The sequence below is a fragment of the Salmo salar genome, chromosome ssa11 (assembly GCF_905237065.1).
Source record: "Salmo salar chromosome ssa11, Ssal_v3.1, whole genome shotgun sequence".
In the NCBI taxonomy this organism is placed as follows: Eukaryota; Metazoa; Chordata; class Actinopteri; order Salmoniformes; family Salmonidae; genus Salmo; species Salmo salar.
Window position 1 is genome coordinate 65155167 of NC_059452.1, and position 24906 is coordinate 65180072.

Below are 24906 nucleotides of genomic sequence, written 5' to 3' on the forward strand. Positions count from 1 at the left end.
AAACATTTCTGCAGCATTGAAGGATCCTAAGAACACAGTGGTCTCCATCATTCTTAAATGGAAGAAGTTTGGAACCACCAAGACTCTTCTTAGAGCTGGCCGCCAGGCCAAACAGCACCTGGGGAGAAGGGCCTTGACCAAGAACACGGCAGTCACTCTGACAGAGCTCCAGAGTTCTTCAGTGGAGATGAGAGAACCTTCCAGAAAGACAACAAATCAAGCATTTATGGTAGAGTGGCCAGATGGAAGCCACTCCAGAGTAAAAAGCACATGACAGACCGCTTGGAGTTTGCCAAATGGAACCTAAAGGACTCTCAGAACATGAGAAACAAGATTCTCTGGTCTGATGAAACCAAGATTGAACTCTTTGGCTTGAATGCCAAGTATAAAGTCTGGAGGAAACTTGGCACCATCCCTACGGTGAAGCATGGTGGTGGCAGCATCATGCTGTGGGGATGTTTTTCAGCGGCAGTGACTGGGACACTAGTCAGAATCGAGGGAAAGATTAACAGAGCAAAGTACAGAGAGATCATTGATGAAAACCTGCTCCAGAGTGCTCAGGACCTCAGACTGGGGCAAAGGTTCAGCTTCCAACAAGACAATGCAGATGTGGCTTCAGGACAAGTCTCAATGTCATTGAGTCAGCCAGAGCCTGATCGAACATCTCTGGAGACACCTGAAAATAGCTGTGCAGCTCCCCATCCAACCTGACAGAGTTTGAGAGGATCTACAGAGAAGAATGGGAGAAACAACCCAAATACAGGTGTGCCAAGCTTGTAGCGTCATACCCAAGAAGACTTGAGGCTGTAATCACTGCCAAAGGTGCTTCAACAAAGTACTGAGTAAAGGGCCTGAATACTTATGTAAATGTTATTTTTATTGATCTAAAAAAAGTGGTATTTCCAACAACAAAAAAATAATGTACAAAGTTTTTGCTTCGTCATTATGGGGTATTGTGAGGAAGAAAAGAAAAAAAATCTATTTTAGAATAAGGCTGTAATGTAACAAAATGTGGAAGACGTCAAGGGGTCTGAATACTTAACGAATGCACTATACCTGTGATGTCTGTAGCAAATGTATAGTGATTGTTACTTCATGGTGTGCTAAATGTGGGTTACTTGGAATGTCTGTAGTAAATGTATTTAACATGGGATATACGTGTGGTGAATATTACCGGTGGGTTGGGTTTGGGTGAGGGTGATTGTTACCTGGGATGTCTGTGGTAAATGTATTTAACATGGGATATACGTGTGGTGAATATTACCGGTGGGTTGGGTTTGGGTGAATGTGTCTGGTGGTGATTGTTACCTGGGATGTCTGTGGTGATTGTCTTGCCGCCTGATGTCTCATCTTCAGAGGAGCTGGTGCTAGAGTCACAGGTGAGGTCGCTGTCACTTGTACTGCTGTCCTGCAGCAGGTTGTATTTCTTCCTCGCCGCTGCCTCACGCTTCTGCCTCAGCAGTCGTATCCGCTCCTTGTGCTTCTGGCTCCGGTGACCTTTGACTTTAGCCAGCCGGCCGTTGGTCTGCTTCTCGCCGCCTACTCCTCCTGCCACAGCCGGCTGGCAGCGGTTCTTCTTGGCTGCCATTGTGTTGGTGGACATCTCACTTTCAGAACGTGAACGCCGGGACTTTTGCCTGCTTGACGATGATGTTTGGCACCCTGCTGCCAGCCCGGTGTCAGCCACCGTAGTGCCCTCCTCCCCTGACGCCCGCGAGGCGGCTCCCTCCTCACCAGAGGAGAGTGTGTCTGAGTCGGCCTGGTGGCCACTGGAGGAGGGCGAGAGCATGCAGGGGTTGGAGGAGTCGCTCTCGTAGACGTGGCCTGAGGCGGGCTTGTCACTGCCAGTGGAGGTGTGCTGGGACTCTGGGGAGTCTCTCCTTAGCTCCTTCATGAGGCAGGGCATGGAGAGCAGGCTGGGCTCACCCTCCATCTGCAGGGGACTGTCCCCCTCTTCTCCTGGTGGAAAGCTGGTGGTGGTCTCTGTTTTAAGGGGCTCCCCCTGCTCCCCCCTAAAAGCAGCTGCTGACCCCACCTGTGCAGGACACTCTGGGAGGGTCTCGCCATCCACAAACTCCTCTGTGTCTGCCATCTTAATGCTAGTTGAGCGTAGGGCCCCGTGGTCTGACTGTCTTAGAAGAGTGGGCCTGGACAGGAACTCACCTGGAACAACAATGCATATATATTTAGGGAAAGGGGGATAACTAGTCAGTTGTACAACTGAATGCATTCAACTGAAATGTGTCTCCTGCATTTTTACACACATATACATAAAAATAAATGCAACTTCACACAGACTTTGGTTCAAACGCCTAAGGAAGCAGGTTATTTTTCTTCTTTGCTAGCTGGCTAATGGTAGCTTAGCTGTCTGGCTAGGTAGCTAGATTAGTGTGGGGGTTCGAAGGGTGTATTTGCGGCCCGCAATTCAGGGCATTCTGCAGGAATGCCTCTTCATATTTCTATTGGTCCATTTTTAAGCTAGGACTTTGGTACACAGGTAGGGGCGCTCCAGTACAGTAGGTGGCAGTAATGCACAGTAACATTGGATGCCAACTGCCGATAAACCCCACGGAAGAAGAGGCGGGGTCTAGAACGGTAGCTAGCTGGTGTCCTTCACCCCCCGCCAGTCGTGCACCGCTTAACCCGCAGTTCTGAGGGCAGGTGTTCGGCAGGTGGGACCGAAGGTCACTGTGTGCTTGCTAGAACTCCAGCAGGTGGGAGCAACACCGGTAGACGGTGTCCTTTGCTCCAGAAAAACTAAAATACTTGTATTTCCCTTTTGACACATTTTAATCGCATTGACAATCTGGGGAAATCCTGAATATCAAAAGTGTCTCACAAGCATGAAGATGGCTGGTGAAAAGGAAGGGGGGGGGGGGGGGCTTTAATACAGGAACCAATGGGATGCTTGGACGCAATGCAGGAATGCCCACATGCAGGAACGCCCTGAATTGCGGGCCGCTACTGTGAAAGGCTGCACGTTTCCCATAAAATCGATTGTTTTTGACGAGTGGATTCAGTTGCTGGGAAGGACGGGGGATTTGTAAACACAATCATCCATCCATGCATGCATTTGTTATACTAGCACGAACCCGTTGGGCAGATAACTACGTAGTTAGCCAACTACCTAAAATGGAAGAGACGTAACATTAGCTATGCTAGTGACGATTCAATTTAAAACGCATTCCTTTAGCTAGCCATGGTATGCTAGCCAGTTAGCACTGACGGCGTATCTAGCTATGCAGGCGAACATGCTAGCTAGCAACTTACCTTGGACCGGGTGTTACGCGTTTGTTTCTTCAGTGTCCGACCTCTGTGACATCTTATTTTTTATATATATTTACGTATGACTTATACAAATAATACACTTGCAACGTCAACCTTAGTCCACTGACACATTCGAATACCAGCTAGTTACTTATTTCAAAATGTCCCCACCGGCCGATGTTCACATAAAAATGTGCGTCACTTCCGTGGTTGTAAACGACATAGGAAAAACAAGCACCTCGGTGCGTCTTGGAAGTTGTGTAGCTACATAATCACTTCAGGTTGTTGTAGGTGCACACTGTATATTAGTTTTGAACTTAAATCACTAAAGCCGTGTTCACATTGACAGTTTGAAGTGATTCAAATCCAATTTATTTTGCATATCCGATTCTGTTCTTTTTCCTGCAGTCTGAACAGCCAAAAAGCACATGGAATCGGATATTCAAACAACCTACGAAGGTTGTTTGAATTCCAATACTATGCCAATCTGATTCCTGGACATGTCACTTGTCTGAATGGTCCAATCTGGTTTTTGCGCTCATGTGGTTTTTAGATTTATTCGGCATATCTTGTTGCTTGCTTGCTAGCTACTCTGACATTTTGACAAGAACATGTGGTAGCTAACTAGCTTGTTAATTAGTGAATGTGCTAGAAAGGTAAACACGTTAACCTTTTTGGCTTTAAAAAGTGTTCTTACACTGATTTTGAACATTCAAAGCAACTGGGAAACGTCCATGTCAGGCATTGTTGTCACCTTAACATGCTACATAACTTCTGAATGATAGGAAGCACCACCAATTAGCTGCATCATTTGTGGGGGACGACATGTTTACTATTGCATCGTTTTCATAGGAAACAATTAGTGGCACATCTTTACTTTCCCACCTATGATTTTGTAAGACAGCTAAAGATACCCGTAGACACATTCTGGAAAAAAATATAGCCCAAACAGCCCATGACAAGTTAATGACAAACCTTTATGATTTACATTGACATTTATTATAATTAAAAATACTTTCTACACTTACCATCCCCAAAATGTATCATTTTTAAAGGCAGCCCTTTAGACATGGAGGAATTCATGAAGTCCACCTTCATCTCCAGTTGAGCATCAATTGCAGCCCTGGACAAGGAGAAAACGGCTAACTTAAAATAGAATTGTCGCAATGTACAGTATTATCACAAAGTTCATGTTGGCAAAACTCACAAATTCTCGCTTTGTCGCTTCAATTTTTACTTCCGCAAGAGATGGACTCTTATGGGGAAATACGATATTTTTTAGAAGAGCATATCACAAATTTAGAAGAAATGTAAATGAAAATTTTTAAAATACTAACATTTCTTACTGGGCTCAAATCTCTGTAGAGTTCTAGTTTCTTTGACAAAGGTATCATTTCTTGTTTCAACGTGGCAATTTGCTGCAGAGGGAGGAGAAACCCATTGCAATACATTTCACAGCAAAGCAGAACGGCAAATACTACCAGCTTAAAACATGACATGAGTAAACCTCAGTGAGCTCCAACAGAGCTTGGTGGGAGATAGATTCTCCATGTGTCTGGATGCCAGATGTTCCTGAGGGTGAGAGGATGAACATGCATTGCTTATGACCCAGGCAAAAAAGCCCTAAATACCTGACCATGTTTCCGAGGTTGACTTCCCAGCTCAATAAACCACAAGCTATCCCCCAATCCAACATCTCAAACCCAGAAACAAAACAGAGGAAATCTTTACTCTTGAAGAAAAAGAATTAACAACATACAGTACCAGTCAAAAGTTTGAACACATCTACTCATTCCAGGGGTTTTCTTAATTTGTACTATTTTCTACATTGTAGAATAATAGAGAAGACATCAAAACTATGAAATAATACATATGGAATCATGTGGATTTCTCTCCAAGACATGTTGTCCAACTCATTATAGTTAAGCACAGAAAACGTGGTAATTAACTACAATGACCTACAGCTGCCTGTTTTCATTGGTTCTTGCCAGGTAAGCCTGTGGGGCCAGCAAACATAGGCTACATGGAGAGGAAGGGCGATAGAGACAGGAGAGGGATTGAGAGCGGTTATTTGGGTATCTATTCGACAATGAATCTAATTGTGTTGTTATTTAGCAGTATTAAAGAGTAACTGACCTTAAAAAACAACTAATCTCTTTCAAAACGGCCTATGTGTCATCGATATGAGTCAAACATTTAGTCTATTGTAAAAATAGACAACAAAGTGTAAATATAATTTTGGTCAGTCAGTTTTGTCTAAATCGAAGTTTGGAAGCTCAGTATGTCACAACAAGTAAATTAAGGTTAGGTTTGGATTACAATTATGTCAACAAGTCATGCCGCTTTTTGCCAAGCTCCACATGAAAATTGCCCCTCCGCCCACTTTGCTTCCCTACATTGAATGGGGCTCCGTTGTTTCATCGCCCGCAGTTTTGAGACTGAAAAGCCCTATACGAATTGACCAACTGGGTTGCATGCCCTTCTAAATCAAATCAAATTTTATTAGTCACATGCGACGAATACAACCTTACAGTGAAATGCTTACTTACGAGCCCCTAACCAACAATGCAATAAAAAATAATAAATTTAAAAAAATACGAGTAAGAAATAGAAGTAACAAATAATTAAAGAGTTTCAGTAAAATAACAATAGCGAGACTATACACAGGGGGGTACCGTTGGGGGGGGGGGCAATGTTTGTTAGATGTTCAGGAGTCTTATGGCTTGGGGGTAGAAGTGGTTTAGAAGCCTCTTGGACCAAGACTTGGCGCTCAGGTACCAGTAGCAGAGAGAACTGTCTATGACGAGGGTGGCTGGAGTCTTTGACAATTTTGAGGGCCTTCCTCTGACACCGTGTCCTGGATGGCAGGAAGCTTGGCCCCAGTGATGTACTGGGCCGTATGCACTACCCTCTGTAGCGCCTTGCGGTTGGAGGCCGAGCAGTTGCCATACCAGGCAGTGATGCAACCAGTCAGGATGCTCTCGATGGTGCAGCTGTAGAACCTTTTGAGGATCTGAGGTCCCATGCCAGATCTTTCAGTCTCCTGAGGCGGAATAGATTTTGTTGTGCCCTCTTCACGACTGTCTTCGTGTGCTTGGACCATGTTAGTTTGATGGAGATGTGGACACCAAGGAACTTGAAGCTGTGTACAAAAATTGCTCCACCTGCACCACTACACCCCTGTCGATGAGAATGGGGGCATGCTTGGTCCTCTTTTTCCTGTAGTCCACAATTATCTCCTTTAACTTCATGACGTTGAGGGAGAGATTGTTGTCCTGGCACCACACGGCCAGGTCTCTGACCTCCTCCTATAGGCTGCCTCATCATTGTCGGTGATCACTGTTGTGTCATCGACAAACTTTATGATGGTGTTGGAGTCGTGTCTGGCCATGCAGTCATGAGTCAACAGGGAATACAGGAGGGGAATAGGCACGCACCCCTGAGGGGCCCCCTGTGTTGAGGATCAGCGTGGCTGATGTGGGGTTACCTACCCTTACCACCTAGGGGCGGCCCGTCAGGAAGTCCAGGATCCAGTTGCAGAGGGAGGTGTTTAGTCCCAGGGTCCTTAACTTAGTGATGAGCTTTGAGGTCACAATGGTGTTGAACGCTGAGCTGTAGTCAAGGAATAGCATTCTCACATAGGTGTCCTTTTTGTCCAGGTGGGAAAAGGCAGTGTGGAGTGCAATAGAGATTGCATCATCTGTGGATGTGTTGGGGTGGTATGCAAATTGGAATGGGTCTAGGGTTTCTGGGAAAATGGTGTAGATGTGAGCCATGACCAGCCTTTCAAAGCACTTCATGGCTACAGACGTGAATGCTACGGGTCGGTAGTCATTTAGGCAGGTTACCTTAGTGTTCTTGGGCACAGGGACTATGGTGGTCTGCTTAAAACATGTTGGTATTACAGACTCGGACAGGGAGAGGTTGAAAATGTCAGTGAAGACACTTGTCAGTTGGTCAGCGCATGCTCGCAGTACACGTCCTGGTAATCCGTCTGGCCCTGTGGCCTTGTGAATGTTGACCTGTTTAAAGGTCTAACTCACATCGGCTGCGGAGAGGGTGATCACACAGTCTTCCAGAACGGCTGGTGCTCTCATGCATGTTTGTGTTATTTGCCTCAAAGAGAGCATATAACTAGTTTAGCTCATCTGGTAGGCTCGTGTCACTGGGCAGCTCTCGGCTGTGCTTCCCTTTGCAGTCTGTAATGGTTTGCAAGCCCTGCCACATCCGACGAGCGTCAGAGCTGGTGTAGCACGATTCGATCTTAGTCCTGTATTGATGCTTTGCCTGTTTGATGGTTCGTCAGAGGGCATAGCAGGATTTCTTATAAACTTCTGGGTTAGAGTCCCGCTCCTTGAAAGCAGCAGCTTTCAACCAGAATTCATGGCTTCTGGTTGGGGTATGTACAAACGGTCACTGTGGGGACGACGTCATCGATGCACTTATTGATGAAGCCAATGACTGATGTGGTGTACTCCTCAATGCATTGGAGGAATCCCGGAACATATTCCAGTCTGTGCTAGCAAAACAGTCCTGTAGCTTGGCATCTGCTTCATTCTTACCCATGACAGACCACAGCCTGTCATTTCCAATGGGAGAAAATTAACCATAGTGGGGCAGTACAAGCAAAAATGTGGGCAGAGCCAAGCACGAGCTAGCTAAATCCGATTGGCACGTTCTAGCATTCATTTGCATATTTCCGTTAAGGAAAGCAGACTGAAGTGTGCGTGTGCAATAACTCAATTCACCCTTGCACTCCTACACAATGCACATTTTAGCCATTAACACAGAACAACGAGCCAGATGTTTCAACGGATGTATAAATCTGAAACATCCGTTTGGCCTTTCTACTCACCACCAAATATGGTGTTAAGAGTATGCCTAGTGGTCGGCAGTGGGAGAAAATACTCTGCAAATGTTCTCATCAATGAAACATTTGATCTAAAGACAGTTTTCTGTTCCCAAAACTAAAATATGTTACAATCACAGTGGACTAAGTTTTGTAGACTTTACCCTTTTTAAAAATTGCGTTGTTTATGAGTGCAAAGGCGAATTGAGTTATTGCACACTACATTTCACATAGTAGCTGTTCCTTGACGGAAATATGGGTTAGTTATAAAAATCTTTGCCGGTACTATGCAACCAGCTGTGTACGTTGCTGAATGCTTGCTGATACATTTTGCTCTTTGCTGCCAAAGCCATAGCTATATTTGCACCATATTTAATTTATTTTTGCCCTTGATAAATTCACTTGGCCAACGCACTGAAGAGTTTTGTGAACGATGGTGTGCTATACTTAATAAATGTTCATTGGACCTGATGACTGATCATTGAACAACTTAAAAAGGATATTACCGAGATGACAACCTTAGTAGTAAGATTACGACCGAACTGAAGGAGAGGAAAATGAAGAAGTATAAACGTGATTTGGAAGAAAAGAACAAAGGACTAATATACCTCTGGCGAGATCCTGAGCACAAGAAACCACAAAACCCGGAAGAGACGAGCCGATGACAGACGCTGAGTTCCTTTGTCAGACCAACTATCCACAGACAGCGCTTACTCTGGCTCCCCTAACAAATGGTGAGAGGTTTTTCTACAACAGAGGGCGGGGACACCGGAGACAACGTCGAGGCAAACACCCCCAGCATGTAAGAGGGTTCGGCACATATGTCGGGGGAAGAAGAAATCCACTACCACCCCGCGAGACCTACCAATTGAGACCCAGGATGGCCCCCAGTCCAACAGGAGCAAAACGTCTTCAATTTATCAAGTAAGACCCTGACATCAGCTCACCTCAGTGTTCTCAATAAGGGGTTATCATATGTACCCACTGCATACAAGGGATGCAACAGTTCGGTACGCCCCCTACGGGTTCAATATGCACACGTGAACCACGTTGTACATTCAGATCCACAGAACCAGACACACAGTTTGTGAACAGGCAAGGCAGGCAACTGCTTGAGACCCCAGGCCATTAGGGGGCTCCTAAGGGCTGACAAACTTTACTCAACAACAATGTCTCAAAATGTGGAAACTGCAGTGATCGCAACCCCTCCCCCTTAAACAACCAGTGCGCCTTGGTCCAATCATTTTCAAGAACGTGACAGAATATCCCACCAAACCAGGACCAAGCAGTGTGTTCACCAGGTAAAGGAGTTTTGGACATGGGAAGAAGTGATGCGAAACCCTTCCTTGGCGGCAGACGGAAGGTAATAATGGAGGACAGCGATGACGCCAGCGTTCGCTGCCACAGAAAGCCCAAGGGGTGGCCGGTCGAGCCGAGGAGAGTGCCAGAGCCCGAATGGCAAACTCTGTAGGAGCGTGTCATCAGACCATTGCCACAGAAACCCCAATATTTATTTTTGGGGGGGGGGGCACATGGAGCCGGCGGCTGAGCCGCGGGAAGAGCCAGAGACTGTCAGGGAGGCAATGGAGAAGTTGGGAGAGAGAGATGTTGTGCAAGTGTGTTCTGCTCAACATTCGACCAGAAGATCCGGTTAGCAGTCTGGTGAAACCTGTGTCGGCTCCACGCATCTGGCCTCCAGTGCGCCTCCCCAGTCCGGTACGTCCTGTGCCAGCTCCCCGCACTCGCCCTGAAGTGCGTGTCACCAGTCCGGTGCAACCGGTGCCGACTCCACGCATCAGACCTCCAGTGCGCCTCCCCAGTCCAGACCGTCATGTGCCTGCTCCCCGCACTCGCCCTGAAGTGCGTGTCACCAGTCCGGTGCCACCTGTACTGGCTTCACGCACTAGGCCTCCAGTGCGCATTCACAGTCCAGAGCTTCCGGCGACGGTTCCCAGTCCGGAGCTTCCGGCGACGGTTCCCAGTCCGGAGCTTCCGGCGACGGTTCCCAGTCCGGAACCTCCTGCGACGGTCCAGAGTCCGGAACCTCCTACGACGGTCCAGAGTCCGGAACCTCCTACGACGGTCCAGAGTCCGGAACCTCCTGCGACGGTCCACAGTCCGGAACCTCCTGCGACGGTCAATGGTCCGGAGAGTCCAGGCACGGTGTCAAACCCAGCTCCAAGGTCGGAGCCTTCCTCTGCGCCGGTGGCCAGTCCAGGCACGGTGTCCAGTCACGCTCCATGGCGGGAGCCTTCCTCTGCGCCGATGCCCAGTCCAGGCACGGTGTCCAGTCCCGCTCCAAGGCCGGAGCCTTCCGCTGCGCCGGTGCCCAGTCCAGGCAAGGTGGCCAACCCAGCTCCATGGCCGGAGCCTTCCTCTGTGCCGGTGGCCAGTCCAGGCATGGTGTCCAGTCCCGCTCCAAGGCCGGAGCCCAGTCCAGGCACGGCGGCCAACCCAGCTCCATGGCCGGAGCCTTCCTCCGCGCCGGTGCCCAGTCCAGGCACGGCGTCCAACCCAGCTCCATGGCCGAAGCCCTCCTTTGCGCCGGTGCCCAGTCCAGGCACGGCGTCCAACCCAGCTCCATGGCCGGAGCCCTCCTTTGCGCCGATGCCCAGTCCAGGCACGGCGTTCAGCCCGGCGCCATGGCCGGATCCGGGGTCTGGGCGGGGGCTACGACCTGCACTGGAGCCGCCATCAACACTAATCACCCCACCTACCCTCCCCAATTGCTTTCAGGTTTTGCGTTAGGGTTAGTTATAAACAAAAAGAAACAAACAACGAACCGTCACATCAGAGGTGCTACATTCACTAACTCAAAACAATATTGCACAAAACACAGGTGGGAAAAAGGCTACCTAAATATGATCCCCAATTAGAGGTAATGATTACCAGCTGCCTCTAATTGGGAATCATACCAAGCACACCAACATAGAAATAATAAACCTAGAACACCCCTTAGTCACGCGTGACTAAGGCGTGACAGTACCCCCCCCCCCACGCCCTGACCAGAGAGAGCCCTTGGTTCTCTATGGAATAGTAGGTCAGGGCGTGACTAAGGGGTGTTCTAGGTTTATTATTTCTATGTTGGTGTGCTTGGTATGATTCCCAATTAGAGGCAGCTGGTAATCATTACCTCTAATTGGGGATCATATTTAGGTAGCCTTTTTCCCACCTGTGTTTTGTGCAATATTGTTCATGTATAATGTTTACATTATGTCAGGATATGTTATTGTTAGCCATCAGGGATACTCTGGGAGGAGAAGAGACAGAGTCTGGTATCAATAACCATGACAGCCTTGAGTTGGGGGGGAGTGAGCACTTTAGGGTAGAGGTCAGGTTAGATGAAGTGAGGAAGAACAGATATCACTGAGGTTTTGTCTAGCAACAGAGATGCATTGGCTGTACAATTGTGGAGGAGGAGACTCAGCCTAGGAGAAAGCGTTAAATATCAGTGCTTGTGTGAAATGTTTTTTTTTGGTCTGAATTACAGCTGTATCGACCCTTAGGAAGAATTAAACTTGGTTAAGCTTCTCTAGTGTCTGTGAGTTATTTACTCAAAATTAAAACCTAACTACTTGAATCTACTTCAATTCTGGACACAGTTCCACGTAATAAGAGCATCTCCTCCCAGCTGCCCACTGCACTGAGGCTAGGAAACACTGTCACCACCAATAAATCCACTATAATTGAGAATTTCAATAAGCATTTTTCTTCGGCTGGCCATGCTTTCCACCTGGCTAACAGCCCTGCACCACACACAGCAACTCGCCCAAGCCTCCCCATTTCTCCTTCACCCAAATCCAGATAGCTGATGTTCTGAAAGATCTGCCAAATCTGGATCCCTACAAATCAGCCGGGCTAGACAATCTGGACCCTCTCTACAATCTGGACCCTCTCTTTCTAAAATTATCTGCCGAAATTGTTGCAACCCCTATTACTAGCCTGTTCAACCTCTCTTTCGTATCGTCTGAGATTCCCAAAGATTGGAAAGCTGCCGCGGTCATCCCCCTCTTCAAAGGGGGAGACACTATAGACCCAAACTGCTACAGACCTATATCTATCCTACCCTGCCTTTCTAAGGTTTTCGAAAGCCAAGTTAACAAACAGATTACCGACCATTTCGAATCCCACCGTACCTTCTCCGCTATGCAATCTGGTTTCAGAGCTGGTCATGGGTGCACCTCAGCCATGCTCAAGGTCCTAAATGATATCATAACCGCCATCGATAAGAGACATTACTGTGCAGCTGTACTCATCGACCTGGCCAAGGCTTTCGACTCTGTCAATCAGTTTGGGCTACACACTAATGAGTCTCTCACGAACATGTTTTGCTCACAAGACTTGTCTGAAGGTCCCCGAGTACAGGTCAAAAAATAAATGGAACTACTGTATATATGGAGACTGTTTAGTGCCAAAGGGGTTAAATACATATATATGTATATAAAAATATACAAACATTTCCTGATCTTTCAGGAAATAGTGGACCTAAGTAACACCATATGGAATGTACAGTAATGTTTCTTAGCTACTGCTTCTTTGTAGGGTCCCCTTGGGTCCAGCATTCGTAGGCATATAGGTCAGAAGGCCCCTGGCATCATCCCCTGTATGTCTGTGAGTGAGCCCATGCAGACTGGCATCAAGGCTGTGGACAGCCTGGTGCCCATTGGCCGTGGCCAGCGTGAGCTGATCATCAGTGACAGGCATACTGGGTAAGACGATAGCCCGATTGGTGTGAATATTTTAGTGTTGGAAAGGCTCGGTATTTAATGCCTAGACCAAGTGAACTTGACTTACAGTAGGGTGGATAATGCTTGTGGAAATGGGAGAAAAAAGGGCAGGTCATGTCAGTTTAATTTCACTGACATCACGTCTCATCTCATTCCTGACCAGCAGTTGTCTTGTTATTTAGGACCGTGGCAAAGTAAAGGCCTGATAATCAGCTCCTTGTGTTTCTCATGGTAGACAAGTCAGATGTCAACTTATATGGTCATACTTGTAGTGGATACAGAAATCGGCTGTAGCATATTGGCTGGAGTACATCGGTGACATCACACCTTGCCTGAGATCTAAAAGCAAGTGTTGCTCACGGAGTGCTGGCCTAGTCACTTGCTCTGTTGGCTAAGACAGTTGGCTCTGAGTTGCGTGTTGTGCATAAGGTTACTAGTTTGTTTCCCGCTCTGAGCAGAACAGAATGCACTGCTGTTACACATGCATGTTTTGTCATTCACTTTAGTTTTGATAAATGATACAATATTTGTTTCCAATGCATTTTCTCCTTAGTAAAACTGCCATTGCCATTGACACCATCATCAACCAGAAGCGCTTCAACAACGGCACTGACGAGAAGAAGCAGCTGTACTGCATCTACGTCGCTATTTGCCAGAAGAGATCCACCGTGGCCCAGCTGGTGAAAAGGCTGACGCCATGAAGTACACCATAGCGGTGTCTGCCACAGCCTCTGACGCCGCCTCCCCTCAGTAACTGGCTCCGTACTCTGGCTGCTCCATGGGAGAGTCCTGGTCCTTGAGGGCTACCCCGTCATCAGGTAGAACACATCGCCGACCGCGGCGATGTGTTCTACCTCCATTCTCGTCTCCTAGAAAGAGTAGCCAAGATTAATGAAAACTTCGGAGGCGGCTCTCTCACCGCCCTGCCTGTCATTGAGACCCAGGCTGGTGATGTGTCTGCCTACATTCCAACCAACATCATCTCCATCAAAAATGTTTACCATAATTAATCAGAAGCTGAAAATAAAAGTTGAGTTATCTGGTTTTAATGGACCTTCCTCATACCTATCCTCGCATTCATTCCTTTTTTATTTTATTTCCCCCCCCCCCCTTTTTCCCCCAATTTTGTGGTATCCAAATGATAGTTATACAGTCTTGTCCCATCGCTGCAACTCTCGTATGGATTCGGGAGAGGCGAAGGTCGAAAAAAGTGCGTCCTCCAAAACACAACCCAGCCAAGCAGCACTGCTTCTTGACACAATGCCCGCTTAACCCGGAAGCCAGCCCCACCAATGTGTCGGAGGAAACGCCGTACACCTGGCGACCATGTCAGCGTGCATTGCGCCCGGCTTGCCACAGGAGTCGCTGGTGCGCAATTGGACAAGAACATCCCTGTCGGCCAAACCCTCCCCTAACCCGGACGATGCTGGGCCAATTGTGCGCCGCCCAATGGGTCTCCCGGTCGCAGCCGGCTGCGACAGAGCCTGGACTCTAACCAGGATCTCTAGCGGCACAGCTTAGCACTGCAATGCAGTGCCTTAGACCACTGCACCACTTGGGAGGCCTCACATTCATTCCTGATTGTCATTTTCAGTAATGTCACTTATTGTTATCTTAGGACTGATTGATCAGGTGTTTACCCAATTATAACACTGAACCCATGCATTTGTCTCACTCAGGTCTTCTTGGAGACTGAGTTGTTCTACAAAGGTATCTGACCAGCCATCAACGTGGGTCTGCCTGTGTCACGTGTCGGCCATAAAGCAATGAAGTAGGTGGGCCTCTAATTTCTTTCCCCAGTATTTATAAATTGGCATTGGGCACCTGCATTAGAAACCCTTACAAGTGAATTAGTGTCCCACTTGTCACTGACCCCATTTCCTCCCTGGTCAGGTGGGTGGTACCATGGAGCTGGAGCTGGCCCGGTACAGTGAGGTGGTGTCCTTCACCCCGTTTGATTCCGACTTGGACGCTGCCACCCAGCAGCTGCTGAACCGTGGTGTTTTCCTTACAGAGCTCCTCAAGCAGGGGAAGTTCTGTGAGTATCTTCTAAAATGTGTTGTTTTGGTCACATTTGTATGATTTTAATCAACTGAAATTATGATTGTGTGCACTGTCCCTGTCAAATAAATTGCATGAGAAGGAATTTAAACTTTACTGAGGACGACCCTCTGGAAAATCTTCTCTAGCCACTGCTGTTCGTTCTTCCTTGCCTGTGTGACTGACTGCATGCATTTTGTTCTGCAGGCCCCATGGCCATTGAGGAGCAGGTTACAGTCATCTATGCTGGTGTGCGGGGACACTTGGACTAAATGGACCTAACCAAGATCGAAGATCGAGAAGGATTTCCTTCAACACGTTCTCAGCCAGCACCAGGACCGCTTGTCACAAATTAGGTAAACCAAATCAACTACCATGTTTTAGCCAGCTTAAGCTTGATGTTCTGACATTATTGGGCTCCTTTTGTAAGTTATCGTACCATGTTCGTGAACATATGTTAACCCATTTGGCTTCCCCTTGCAGAGCCGATGGCAAAATCTCAGAAACCACAGATGCCCAGTTGAAGCAGATTGTCTTGACCTTCCTGGCAAGCTTTGAGTAGTGTCTTATATTTTGAACTGTTTTGTCAATGTTTGCATAGTGTGCAGGTTACACTTTCTACGCCATTCAGAAAATAAAGTGGCACTTGATATCTCCTAAAAGAGAATAAAAAGTGTTTCTACTCCAGGACCCATGGACTTTCTTTTCTACTGCCTCCCCCATCACCCTTCTTAAAGTATTTAACATTTACATTTTGGCCATTTAGCAGACACACTTACTGTATCCAAAGTTACTTACAATCAGTGCATTCAACTTAGGAAGGTTAGGGAGAGCCACATACCAAGACCATCCAGTAAAAGCTTATTCAAATGAGCTGACCAAAAAAGACTAGTGGTCACTTTTTACTGACTGCAAAAGGCAGATTATCTCACTGACATCAATGATGGATAGCCATATAATATTGTTTTAGTAAGTCTCTGCCTCAGTTATGCTTCACAATCATAAAGCATTATCAACAAACTATGAGGTCTCGTCAGGATTCTGAACCATCTTGCTGTCCCTGCCGCAGATGTCTGACATTCAGGGACCAATCTTATGACTGGGTGACCTAGTTTCTAGGGGTGATAACCATAGACTTGCCTACACGGTCACATCATTAGTGACAACAGTGCTTTTTCTCAGCATTTCTACAGCTCTTTTTAACAACAAAGGACTATGAATTGTAAAATAATAACAAAGACAGTTCTAATTAATGTTACCCCTTTCGATAATTCGGTGGTAATAGTACATAGAATGAAACGTTTTGTCATGGGGAAAAACAACATTGAGACATTGGGTATTGTTACTAGGTAGAAAATGACAAAGAAACGTTTTATTCTGATTGGCTCTATTGAATCGAGAATCCGCTGCGCTGTCTGTTTACTGCATCAGTCACTGATCAAATCAAACTGTCGGCGTTGCACTCACTGGAGAGGAAAATACACATATAAGGTTACAAACTATAAAGAAACCATCATTTATTCGTTGAACATACCAAGCGGAACACCATGGCTTCAGGAGGAGAGTAAGTTGCCATCGCTATCTAATTTGCTTTCCTGAAGGACCCAGTTACCAAGAAAGAACGTTTGCTTTGTTAGCTAAAACCTAGGTAAATTGGCTAGATAATGCTGGTTAACTTTCTGTTGTTGCTAACGAACGTGCCCAACTAGCTAATATCGGTTTGTGTTCTATGGACGTAGCAATATTTGAACATATAGAAGTCCTATACATGCAAATGATACGTTTCCACATAGCTAGTTATCTAGCTAACAGCTAGATTATACCATGCCCATGTGTCAGTGCCGGTTAGCTAAACGCATAGCTAATTTCACTTATACTGGCCAGGTCAAAAATACCAGTTTGCCATCTCTGCATCTGTCTACCAGATTTAACTAGCTACGTAGCTAGCAAAGCTGGTTAACTGACAGCGACGTAAATAGGAAGACTGCTTGTCATGTTGTAGTTAACGTTTGCTAAGTGATGCTTGTTATACTTACAAAAGTTATAGTAGTCTGTTAGATTGAGCGAATGACTGACCACCTTCGCTCTCGTAGTTTTTCATGCTGTGTCATGTGGGGGCATGTACAACACTTAACTACATATTTACAACTGAATCTGAAATCCAGAGGCCGGCAGATGCCGATATTGAGTCGTTTCATCTTACTGTCCAAACGCATTGTATGCAGCTGGCAATACACTCCTATCACCGTGGACCGGTTTATACATAAAACATTCTCCATACAGGCAGCGAAGGCGTCTCCTTAACTTTCTCCTTAACTATACAGTATTTAATGGTGGGAAAATATGCATACTTCATTTATGAAACACCATTTTTCACCACCATGCTAGAGTGGCTAATACGACTTCCTGATGTTGCGCCAGTCATTCAGGAGGAAATCTATAATTTGCAGCCTCAATGGAGAACGTTTTTAAGTATGATCTGGTCTACGGGGATAGGTGTGTATTGCCTGCTGCATACAATGCGTTTGGACGGTAAGATGAAACGACTCAATATCACCATCTGCTGGTCTTTGGGCTACTGAAGCTGATGCTAGCGTTTAGCAAAACATTAGCATTTCGTACAGTAAACATTACAAAGCGGATACTCCCTTTCTTCCGAGTCCCGAACCTAGCTAGGTTCTTTCAAAAGGAATACACATCTTATGTGTGCTACCTAATACCACAGAACAGCGAGCCAGACGTTACACTGGATGTATAAATCTGTAGCATCTGGTTGGCATTTCCACCCAGTGGTCAGCAGTGGCAGAAGATGGATTTTGGCAGACATTCTGCACATTTTCTCATTGATGAAGCGTTTGATCTCAATACAGTTTCCTGTTCCCAAAACTAAAATCTGTTACAAAGTGGACTAAGTTTGGTAGACTTTACCCTCTGCCAAAGTTTCCAAAAATGTTGTTGTTTAGGAGTGAAAGGACAAATTGAATTATTGAACATGCGCACATTGGCCTCCCAAGTGGTGCAGCGGTCTAAGGCACTGCATCTCAGTGGTAGAGGCTTCACAACAGACCCTGGTTCGATTCCAGGCCGTATAAATTGGGAGTCCCATAGGGCGGCGCACGCATCTGGGTTAGGGTTTGGCCAGGGTAGGCCGTCATTGTAAATAAGAATTTGGTCTTAACTGACTTGCCTCGTTAAATAAAATAAAAAATTACTTCAGAGTAGGCGTTCTCTAATGGAAATATGCAAATACATGCTAGAACGCGCCAATAGGATTCTGCCCATCTCCTTGCTTGTTCAATCAATTTGCTCCAAGTGGAAACGGCAGGCTGTGGTCTATCTTGGGTTAGTTATAAAACAAATCTTTGCTGATAATCTCCTCTCCTGATAGCAAGCAAGTTAACTCAGCTATCTTGCTAAAAGTGTGGCAGATGTTGTTTCAAAACCCACAAAAATACAGTTGCTGCCCATTCTAGTAGCTAGTTTCACTACTGTATAATAAGAAACTGAAAGCAACTGCCCCATAATAGTTATTCTAAGTTTCTGTCTCTAGTCAGTAGGCACACATTTAAAACACAGACCACTTTTAACCCATCGAGACGGTTGATTAAAATGATGGCACAGTATCCAATCAAAAACACATCTTTTGACCAATGGGTAAAATGTTAATTGTTGGGTATTAAGGGCAAAATGAAACATTGGTTCTGGTGTTATTCTTATTCCATGTATTTAATGTTGTATAGCAGCTTCTCAGAAACACAGACCACTTTATTTCATGAGGATCGGACTTACCATTGCTCAGATTCTTATTTTCATGTGATTGGAAAATGTCAAAAAAGGGTAAATAATAATCCTTTTTTTCAATAAGGCACAAAATCACCCGTTTGGAAACCTTTTTTGTCCAATATCTAAAGATAGGGTGGTCATATTAGTATGACATTTTCTGGGCTGATGTAGAACACAGGTGATTAGAATAAAAGTAGAATATGCAATATTATGCAAATTATGCACTTAATATACAAATAATTCAGTATGGAATACATAATTACATTAAGCCCAATAATTTAAGGTAGGGTGGCCATATTAACAGCTACTAAGATATATGGAATTGTTTTAAGAAGATCATAGCAAGGACCAGTTCGCTATTTGCTTTAGAATTTTAAGACCCCTTGAAGTATCCCCAAAAAAATATATCTAAAAAAATAATTTGATATATTATTTGGGGCCTTATTGCTATTAGCCAATACAAACGCATTGAATAACAGATTCACTACATGGAACAACAGATAGTCAGTCCCCCCCCCATGAAGTGTCTGTCCTATACTGAACAAATATATAAATGCAGCATTTAGTGTTGGTTTCATGAGCTGAAATTGTCCATATCCTCTTACATCTAGACGTTCCGCTAGCGGAACACCTGCTCCAATATCCAATGATGGGCGTGGCGCGAAATACAAACTCCTCTAAAATCCGAAAACTTCCATTTTTCAAACATATGACTATTTTACAGCATTTTAAAGACAAGACTCTCGTTAATCTAACCACACTGTCCGATTTCAAAAAGGCTTTACAGCGAAAGCAAAACATTACATTATGTCAGCAGAGTACCCAGCCAGAAATAATCAGACACCCATTTTTCAAGCTAGCATATGTCGCATAAAACAAAACCACAGCTAAATGCAGCACTAACCTTTGATGATCTTCATCAGATGACAACCCTAGGACATTATGTTATACAATGCATGCATGTTTTGTTCAATCAAGTTCATATTTATATCAAAAACCAGCTTTTTTACATTAGCATGTGACGTTCAGAACTAGCATACCCCCCGCAAACATCCGGTGAATTTACTAAATTACTCACGATAAACGTTCACAAAAAACATAACAATTATTTTAAGAATTATAGATACAGAACTCCTCTATGCACTCGATATGTCCGATTTTAAAATAGCTTTTCGGTGAAAGCACATTTTGCAATATTCTCAGTAGATAGCCCAGCCATCACGGCTAGCTATTTAGACACCGACCAAGTTTAGCCCTGACCAAACTCCGATTTACTATTACAAAAGTTCGATTACCTTTGTTGTCTTCGTCAGAATGCACTCCCAGGACTGCTACTTCAATAACAAATGTTAGTTTGGTCCAAAATAATCCATCGTTATATCCAAATAGCGGCGTTTTGTTCGTGCGTTCTAGACACTATCCGAAGTGTAAATAAGGGTTACGAGCATGGCGCAATTCGTGACAAAAGATTTCTAAATATTCCATTACCGTACTTCGAAGCATGTCAACCACTGTTTAAAATCATTTTTTATGCAATTTTTCTCGTAAAAAAGCGATAATATTCCGACCGGGAATCTGCGTTTAGGTAAACAGAGGAAAGAAAACAAAGCATTCTGTCGACGCGGGCACGCGCCTGAGTCTCACAGTACTGTAACCAGCCACTACCCAAACGCGCTACTTTGTTTCAACCAGAGCCTGCAAAGCCACGATTCAGCTTTTTGCCGCCTTCTGAGAGACCATGTGAGCCGTAGGAAGTGTCACGTAACAGCAGAGATCCTTTGTAATGGATAGAGATGGCAAAGAAGGCCAAGAAATGGTCAGACAGGGTACTTCCTGTACAGAATCTTCTCAGGTTTTGGCCTGCCAAATGAGTTCTGTTATACTCACAGACACCATTCAAACAGTTTTAGAAACTTTGGAGTGTTTTCTATCCAAAGCTAATAATTATATGCATATTCTAGTTTCTGGGCAGGAGTAATAATCAGATTAAATCGGGTAGGTTTTTTATCCGGCTGTGAAAATACTGCCCCTATCCATAACAAGATATGCAAGAAAAGCTTATTTCTCTCAAATGTTGTGTACAAATTTGTTTATATAGTGAGCATTTCTCCTTTGTCAAGATATGCCAAAGCTGTCAGGTGAATGGATTATCAGGAAGTTGATTAAACGGCATGATCAGTACACAGGTGCACCTTGTGCTGGGGTCAATAGAAGGCCCCTCTTAAATGTGAAGTTTTGTCACACAACAGAATGCCACAGATGTCAACTTTTGAGGGAGCATGCAATTGGCATGTTGACTGCAGGAATGTCCACCAGGGCTGCAGGAATGTCCACCAGAGAATTTGTTTTTTTCTCTAGCATAAGCCACCTCCGACATCATTTTAGAGAATTTGGTAGTATGTACAACCAGCCTCACAACTGCAGACCACATGTAATCATGCCAGCCCAGGACCTCCACATCCAGCTTCTTTACCTGCGGGATGGTCTGAGAAGAGCCAAACGGACAGCTGATGAAACTGTGGGTTTGCACAAACGAAGAATTTCTGTACAAACTGTCAGAAACCTTCTCAGGGAAGCTTGTCTGCGTGCTCGTCGTCCTCACCAGGGTCTTGACCTGACTGGAGCTCGGCGTTGTAACCGACTTCAGTGGGCAGATGCGCACCTTCGATGGCCACTGGCACGCTTGAGAAATGTGCACTTCATGGATGAATCCCGGTTTCAACTGTACCGGGCAGATGGCAGACAGTGTGTATGGCGTCGTGTGGGCTAGTGGAGAGACAATATGCGAAGGAGATCTGTCGCGCTGCATGAGGCAAAAGGTGATCACAGCAGATGCTGCCTTTTTTTAAATCCACGGCCCTGCCCTTTTTTTTTAAGGTATCTGTGAACAACCGATACGTGTTTTCCCAGTCATGTGAAATCCATAGATTAGCACCTAATGAATGTATTTCAATTGACTGATTTCCTTATATGAACTGTAACTCAGTAAAATAACTGTAAAATATTTGAAATTGTTGCATTTATATTTTTGTTCAGTGTATATCTGAGAGATATAAGAAAGATCAGGAAATGTTTGTATATTTTTTTTATATGTATTTAACCCCTTTGGCACTAAACAGTCTCCATATATACAGTAGTTCCATTTATTTTTTGACCTGTACTCGGGGACCTTCAGACAAGTCTTGTGAGCAAAACATGTTCGTGAGAGTTTCATTAGTGTGTAGACCAAACTGTTCGGATGCTACAGACAGAAGTTGGCAGATCGGCTGTACCATCTTCAGACAAGTTCCAAGATGCTTGTAGGGGTTGTAGCGCAAAACGGAGAACACCATCGTGTTCACGAGAGTCTCGTCTTTCCATAGAGGGGTCATAATAGTTGGAAGGCCAAACTGACAAAGACCGCTCTAGTTCTTTCACCGCAGATGTGGAAGTGCGACATAGACGGGGGTGGTGGATAGAAACGCATCCAATGCAAAAAACGTATTTCTAGCTAAAACTGACAGATTTTATGGGGATTTTTTATTATTATGCAGTGGTAGGTGATCAGGCCTACCACTGTTGTGTCGTCGGCAAACTTAATGATGGTGTTGGAGTCGTGCTTGGCCATGCAGTCATGGGTGAACAGGGAGTACAGAGGGGACTGAGCACGCACCCCTGAGGGGCCCACGTTTTAAGGGTCAGCGTGGCAGATGTTGTTGCCTACCCTCACCACCTGGGGTCATCCTGACAGGAAGTCCAGAATCCAGTTCAAGAGGGAGATGTTCAGTCCCAGGGTCCTTAGCTTGATGAACTTGGAGAGAACTATGGTTTGAATGCTGAGGTGTAGTCAATGAATAGCATTCTCACGTTGGTGTTCCTTTTGTCCTAGTGGGAAAGGGCAGTGTGGAGTGCAATAGAGATTGCATCCTCCCTGGATCTGTTGGGGCGGTATGCGAATTAGTGGGTCCAGGGTGTATGGGATGATGGTGTTGATGTGAGCCATGACCAGTCTTTCAAGGTGTTTCATGGCTATAGAGTGCTACAAGTCTGTCATCTAGACAGGTTACCTAGGCGTTCTTGGGCACAGGGACTATGGTGGTCTGCTTGAAACATGTAGGTATTACAGACTTGGTCAGAGAGTGGTTGAAAATGTCAGTGAAGACACTTGTCAATTGGTCAGTGCATGCTCGGAGTACGCGTCCTGTTAATCTGTCTGGCCCGCGACCTTCACCTCGGCTACGGAGAGTGTTATCACACAGTTGTCCAGAACAGCTGGAGCTCTCACGTAGGGTTGCACATTTTGGGGAATATTCAGAGGTGGAAACTTTCTGTGGGAATTAACCTCTCTAGGGTAGGGGGCAGTATTTGCACGGCCGGATAAAAAACGTACCCGATTTAATCTGGTTATTACTACTGCCCAGAAACTAGAATATGCATATAATTATTGGCTTTGGATAGAAAACACCCTAAAGTTTCTAAAACTGTTTGAATGGTGTCTGTGAGTATAACAGAACTCATATGGCAGGCAAAAACCTGAGAAGATTCCTTACAGGAAGCGCCCTCTCTGACCATTTCTTGGGCTTCTACACTCTCTTTATTGAAAACTGAGGATCTCTGCTGTAACGTGACACTTTCTACGGCTCCCATAGGCTCTCAGAAGGCGGCAAAACGCTGAATGATGTCTTTGCAGGCCCTGGCTGAAAAACAGTAGCGCATTTGGATAATGGTCGATCAGAGAACAATGAGACTGAGGCGCGTGCACGAGGCGACACCATGTTTTTATTTTTTCGTCTTTGAACGTAAACAGGGTTTCCCGGTCGGAATATTATCGCTTTTTTACGAGAAAAATTGATTTGATTGATTTTAAACAGCGGTTGACATGCTTCGAAGTACGGTAATGGAATATTTAGAATTTTTGTCACGAAACGCGTCGGGCGCGTCACCCTTCGGATAGTGTCTTGAACGCACGAACAAAACAGAGGATATTTGAACATAACTATGGATTATTTTGAACCAAACCAACATTTGTTATTGAAGTAGAAGTCCTGGGAGTGCATTCTGATGAAGAACAGCAAAGGTAATCACATTTTTCTAATAGTAAATCGGAGTTTGGTGAGGGCCAAACTTGGTGGGTGTAAAATTTGCTAGCCCGTGATGGCTGGGCTATCTACTCAGAATATTGCAAAATGTGCTTTTGCCGAAAAGCTATTTTAAAATCGGACAAAGCGAGTGCATAGAGGAGTTCTGTATCTATAATTCTTAAAATAATTATGTTTTTTGTGAACGTTTATCGTGAGTAATTTAGTAAATTCACCGGATGTTTGCGGTGGGTATGCTAGTTCTGAACGTCACATGCTAATGTAAAAAGCTGGTTTTTGATATAAATATGAACTTGATTGAACAAAACATGCATGTATTGTATAACATAATGTCCAAGAAGTGTCATCTGATGAAGATCATCAAAGGTTAGTGCTGCATTTAGCTGTGGTTTGGGTTTATGTGACATTATATGCTAGCTTGAAAAATGGGTGTCTGATTATTTCTGGCTGGGTACTCTGCTGACATAATCTAATGTTTTGCTTTCGTTGTAAAGCCTTTTTGAAATCGGACAGTGTGGTTAGATTAACGAGAGTCTTGTCTTTAAAATGCTGTAAAATAGTCATATGTTTGAGAAATTGAAGTAATAGCATTTCTAAGGTATTTGAATAACGCGCCACGGGATTCCACTGGCTGTTGAGTAGGTGGGACGATTTCGTCCCACATACCCTAGAGAGGTTAACTGAAATATTTTGCAAATGAATATTAATATCAAGCAAAGAGGCACAGAGTTTGGAGGTAGGCCTTGAAATACATCCACAGGTACACCTCCAATTGACTCAAATTATGTCAATTAGCCTATCAGAAGCTTCTAAAGCCATGACATCATTTTCTTGAATTTTCCAAGCTGTTTAAAGGCACAGTCAACTTAGTGTATGTAAACTTCTGACCCACTGGAATTGTGATAGTGTCTGTGTGTAAACAATTGTTGGAAAAATTACTTGTGTCATGCACAAAGTAGATGTCCTAACCGACTTGCCAAAACTATAGTTTGTTAACCAAAATATGCCACAAGACCTCGAATTGCATTATGTGTATCCCACAAAAAAGGTTCAATGTTGTAAGCTAACTTTTTTTTTATGAATTTAAGCAATAATCCCCAAATTCCATAGCCTAACTTCCCATGAAAAATTTTGGAAATTTACCGGAAAGTTTCCAACCCTT

The 24906-nt window shown here is 44.9% G+C and overlaps 2 protein-coding genes and 1 pseudogene across 9 annotated transcripts in view; 2 read left to right on the forward strand and 1 right to left on the reverse strand.

Moving 5' to 3' along the window:
* The window catches only part of LOC106562929 (uncharacterized protein C18orf25 homolog), a 36371-nt gene extending 19360 nt beyond the window's left edge, over positions 1–17011 (reverse strand). For 2 of the 5 annotated variants that reach the window (XR_006757622.1, XM_045689851.1), the window contains exons 1-3: positions 16920–17011; positions 4296–4390; positions 1309–2163 (exon numbers count right to left, since the gene is read on the reverse strand). Coding sequence is in view for 4 of the 5 variants with exons in the window: in XM_045689851.1 (XP_045545807.1) it covers positions 1309–2163; positions 4296–4365 (925 nt within the window). In the remaining variant the exon portion in view is untranslated. Of the gene's footprint in view, positions 1–1308; positions 2164–3270; positions 3496–4295; positions 4391–16919 lie in introns of those variants that run through there. The other 3 variants (XM_045689852.1, XM_014128043.2, XM_014128046.2) reach the window with 2 other exon arrangements.
* On the forward strand, positions 12608–15566 carry LOC106562931 (ATP synthase subunit alpha, mitochondrial-like; annotated as a pseudogene).
* LOC106562928 (transitional endoplasmic reticulum ATPase) overlaps positions 16231–24906 on the forward strand; it is a 52874-nt gene continuing 44198 nt past the window's right edge. For 2 of the 4 annotated variants that reach the window (XM_014128038.2, XM_014128039.2), the window contains exon 1: positions 16278–16447. In XM_014128038.2, the coding sequence (XP_013983513.2) occupies positions 16431–16447 (17 nt within the window). In that variant the 5' untranslated portion in view covers positions 16278–16430. Of the gene's footprint in view, positions 16448–16512; positions 16532–24906 lie in introns of those variants that run through there. The other 2 variants (XM_014128040.2, XM_045689850.1) reach the window with 2 other exon arrangements.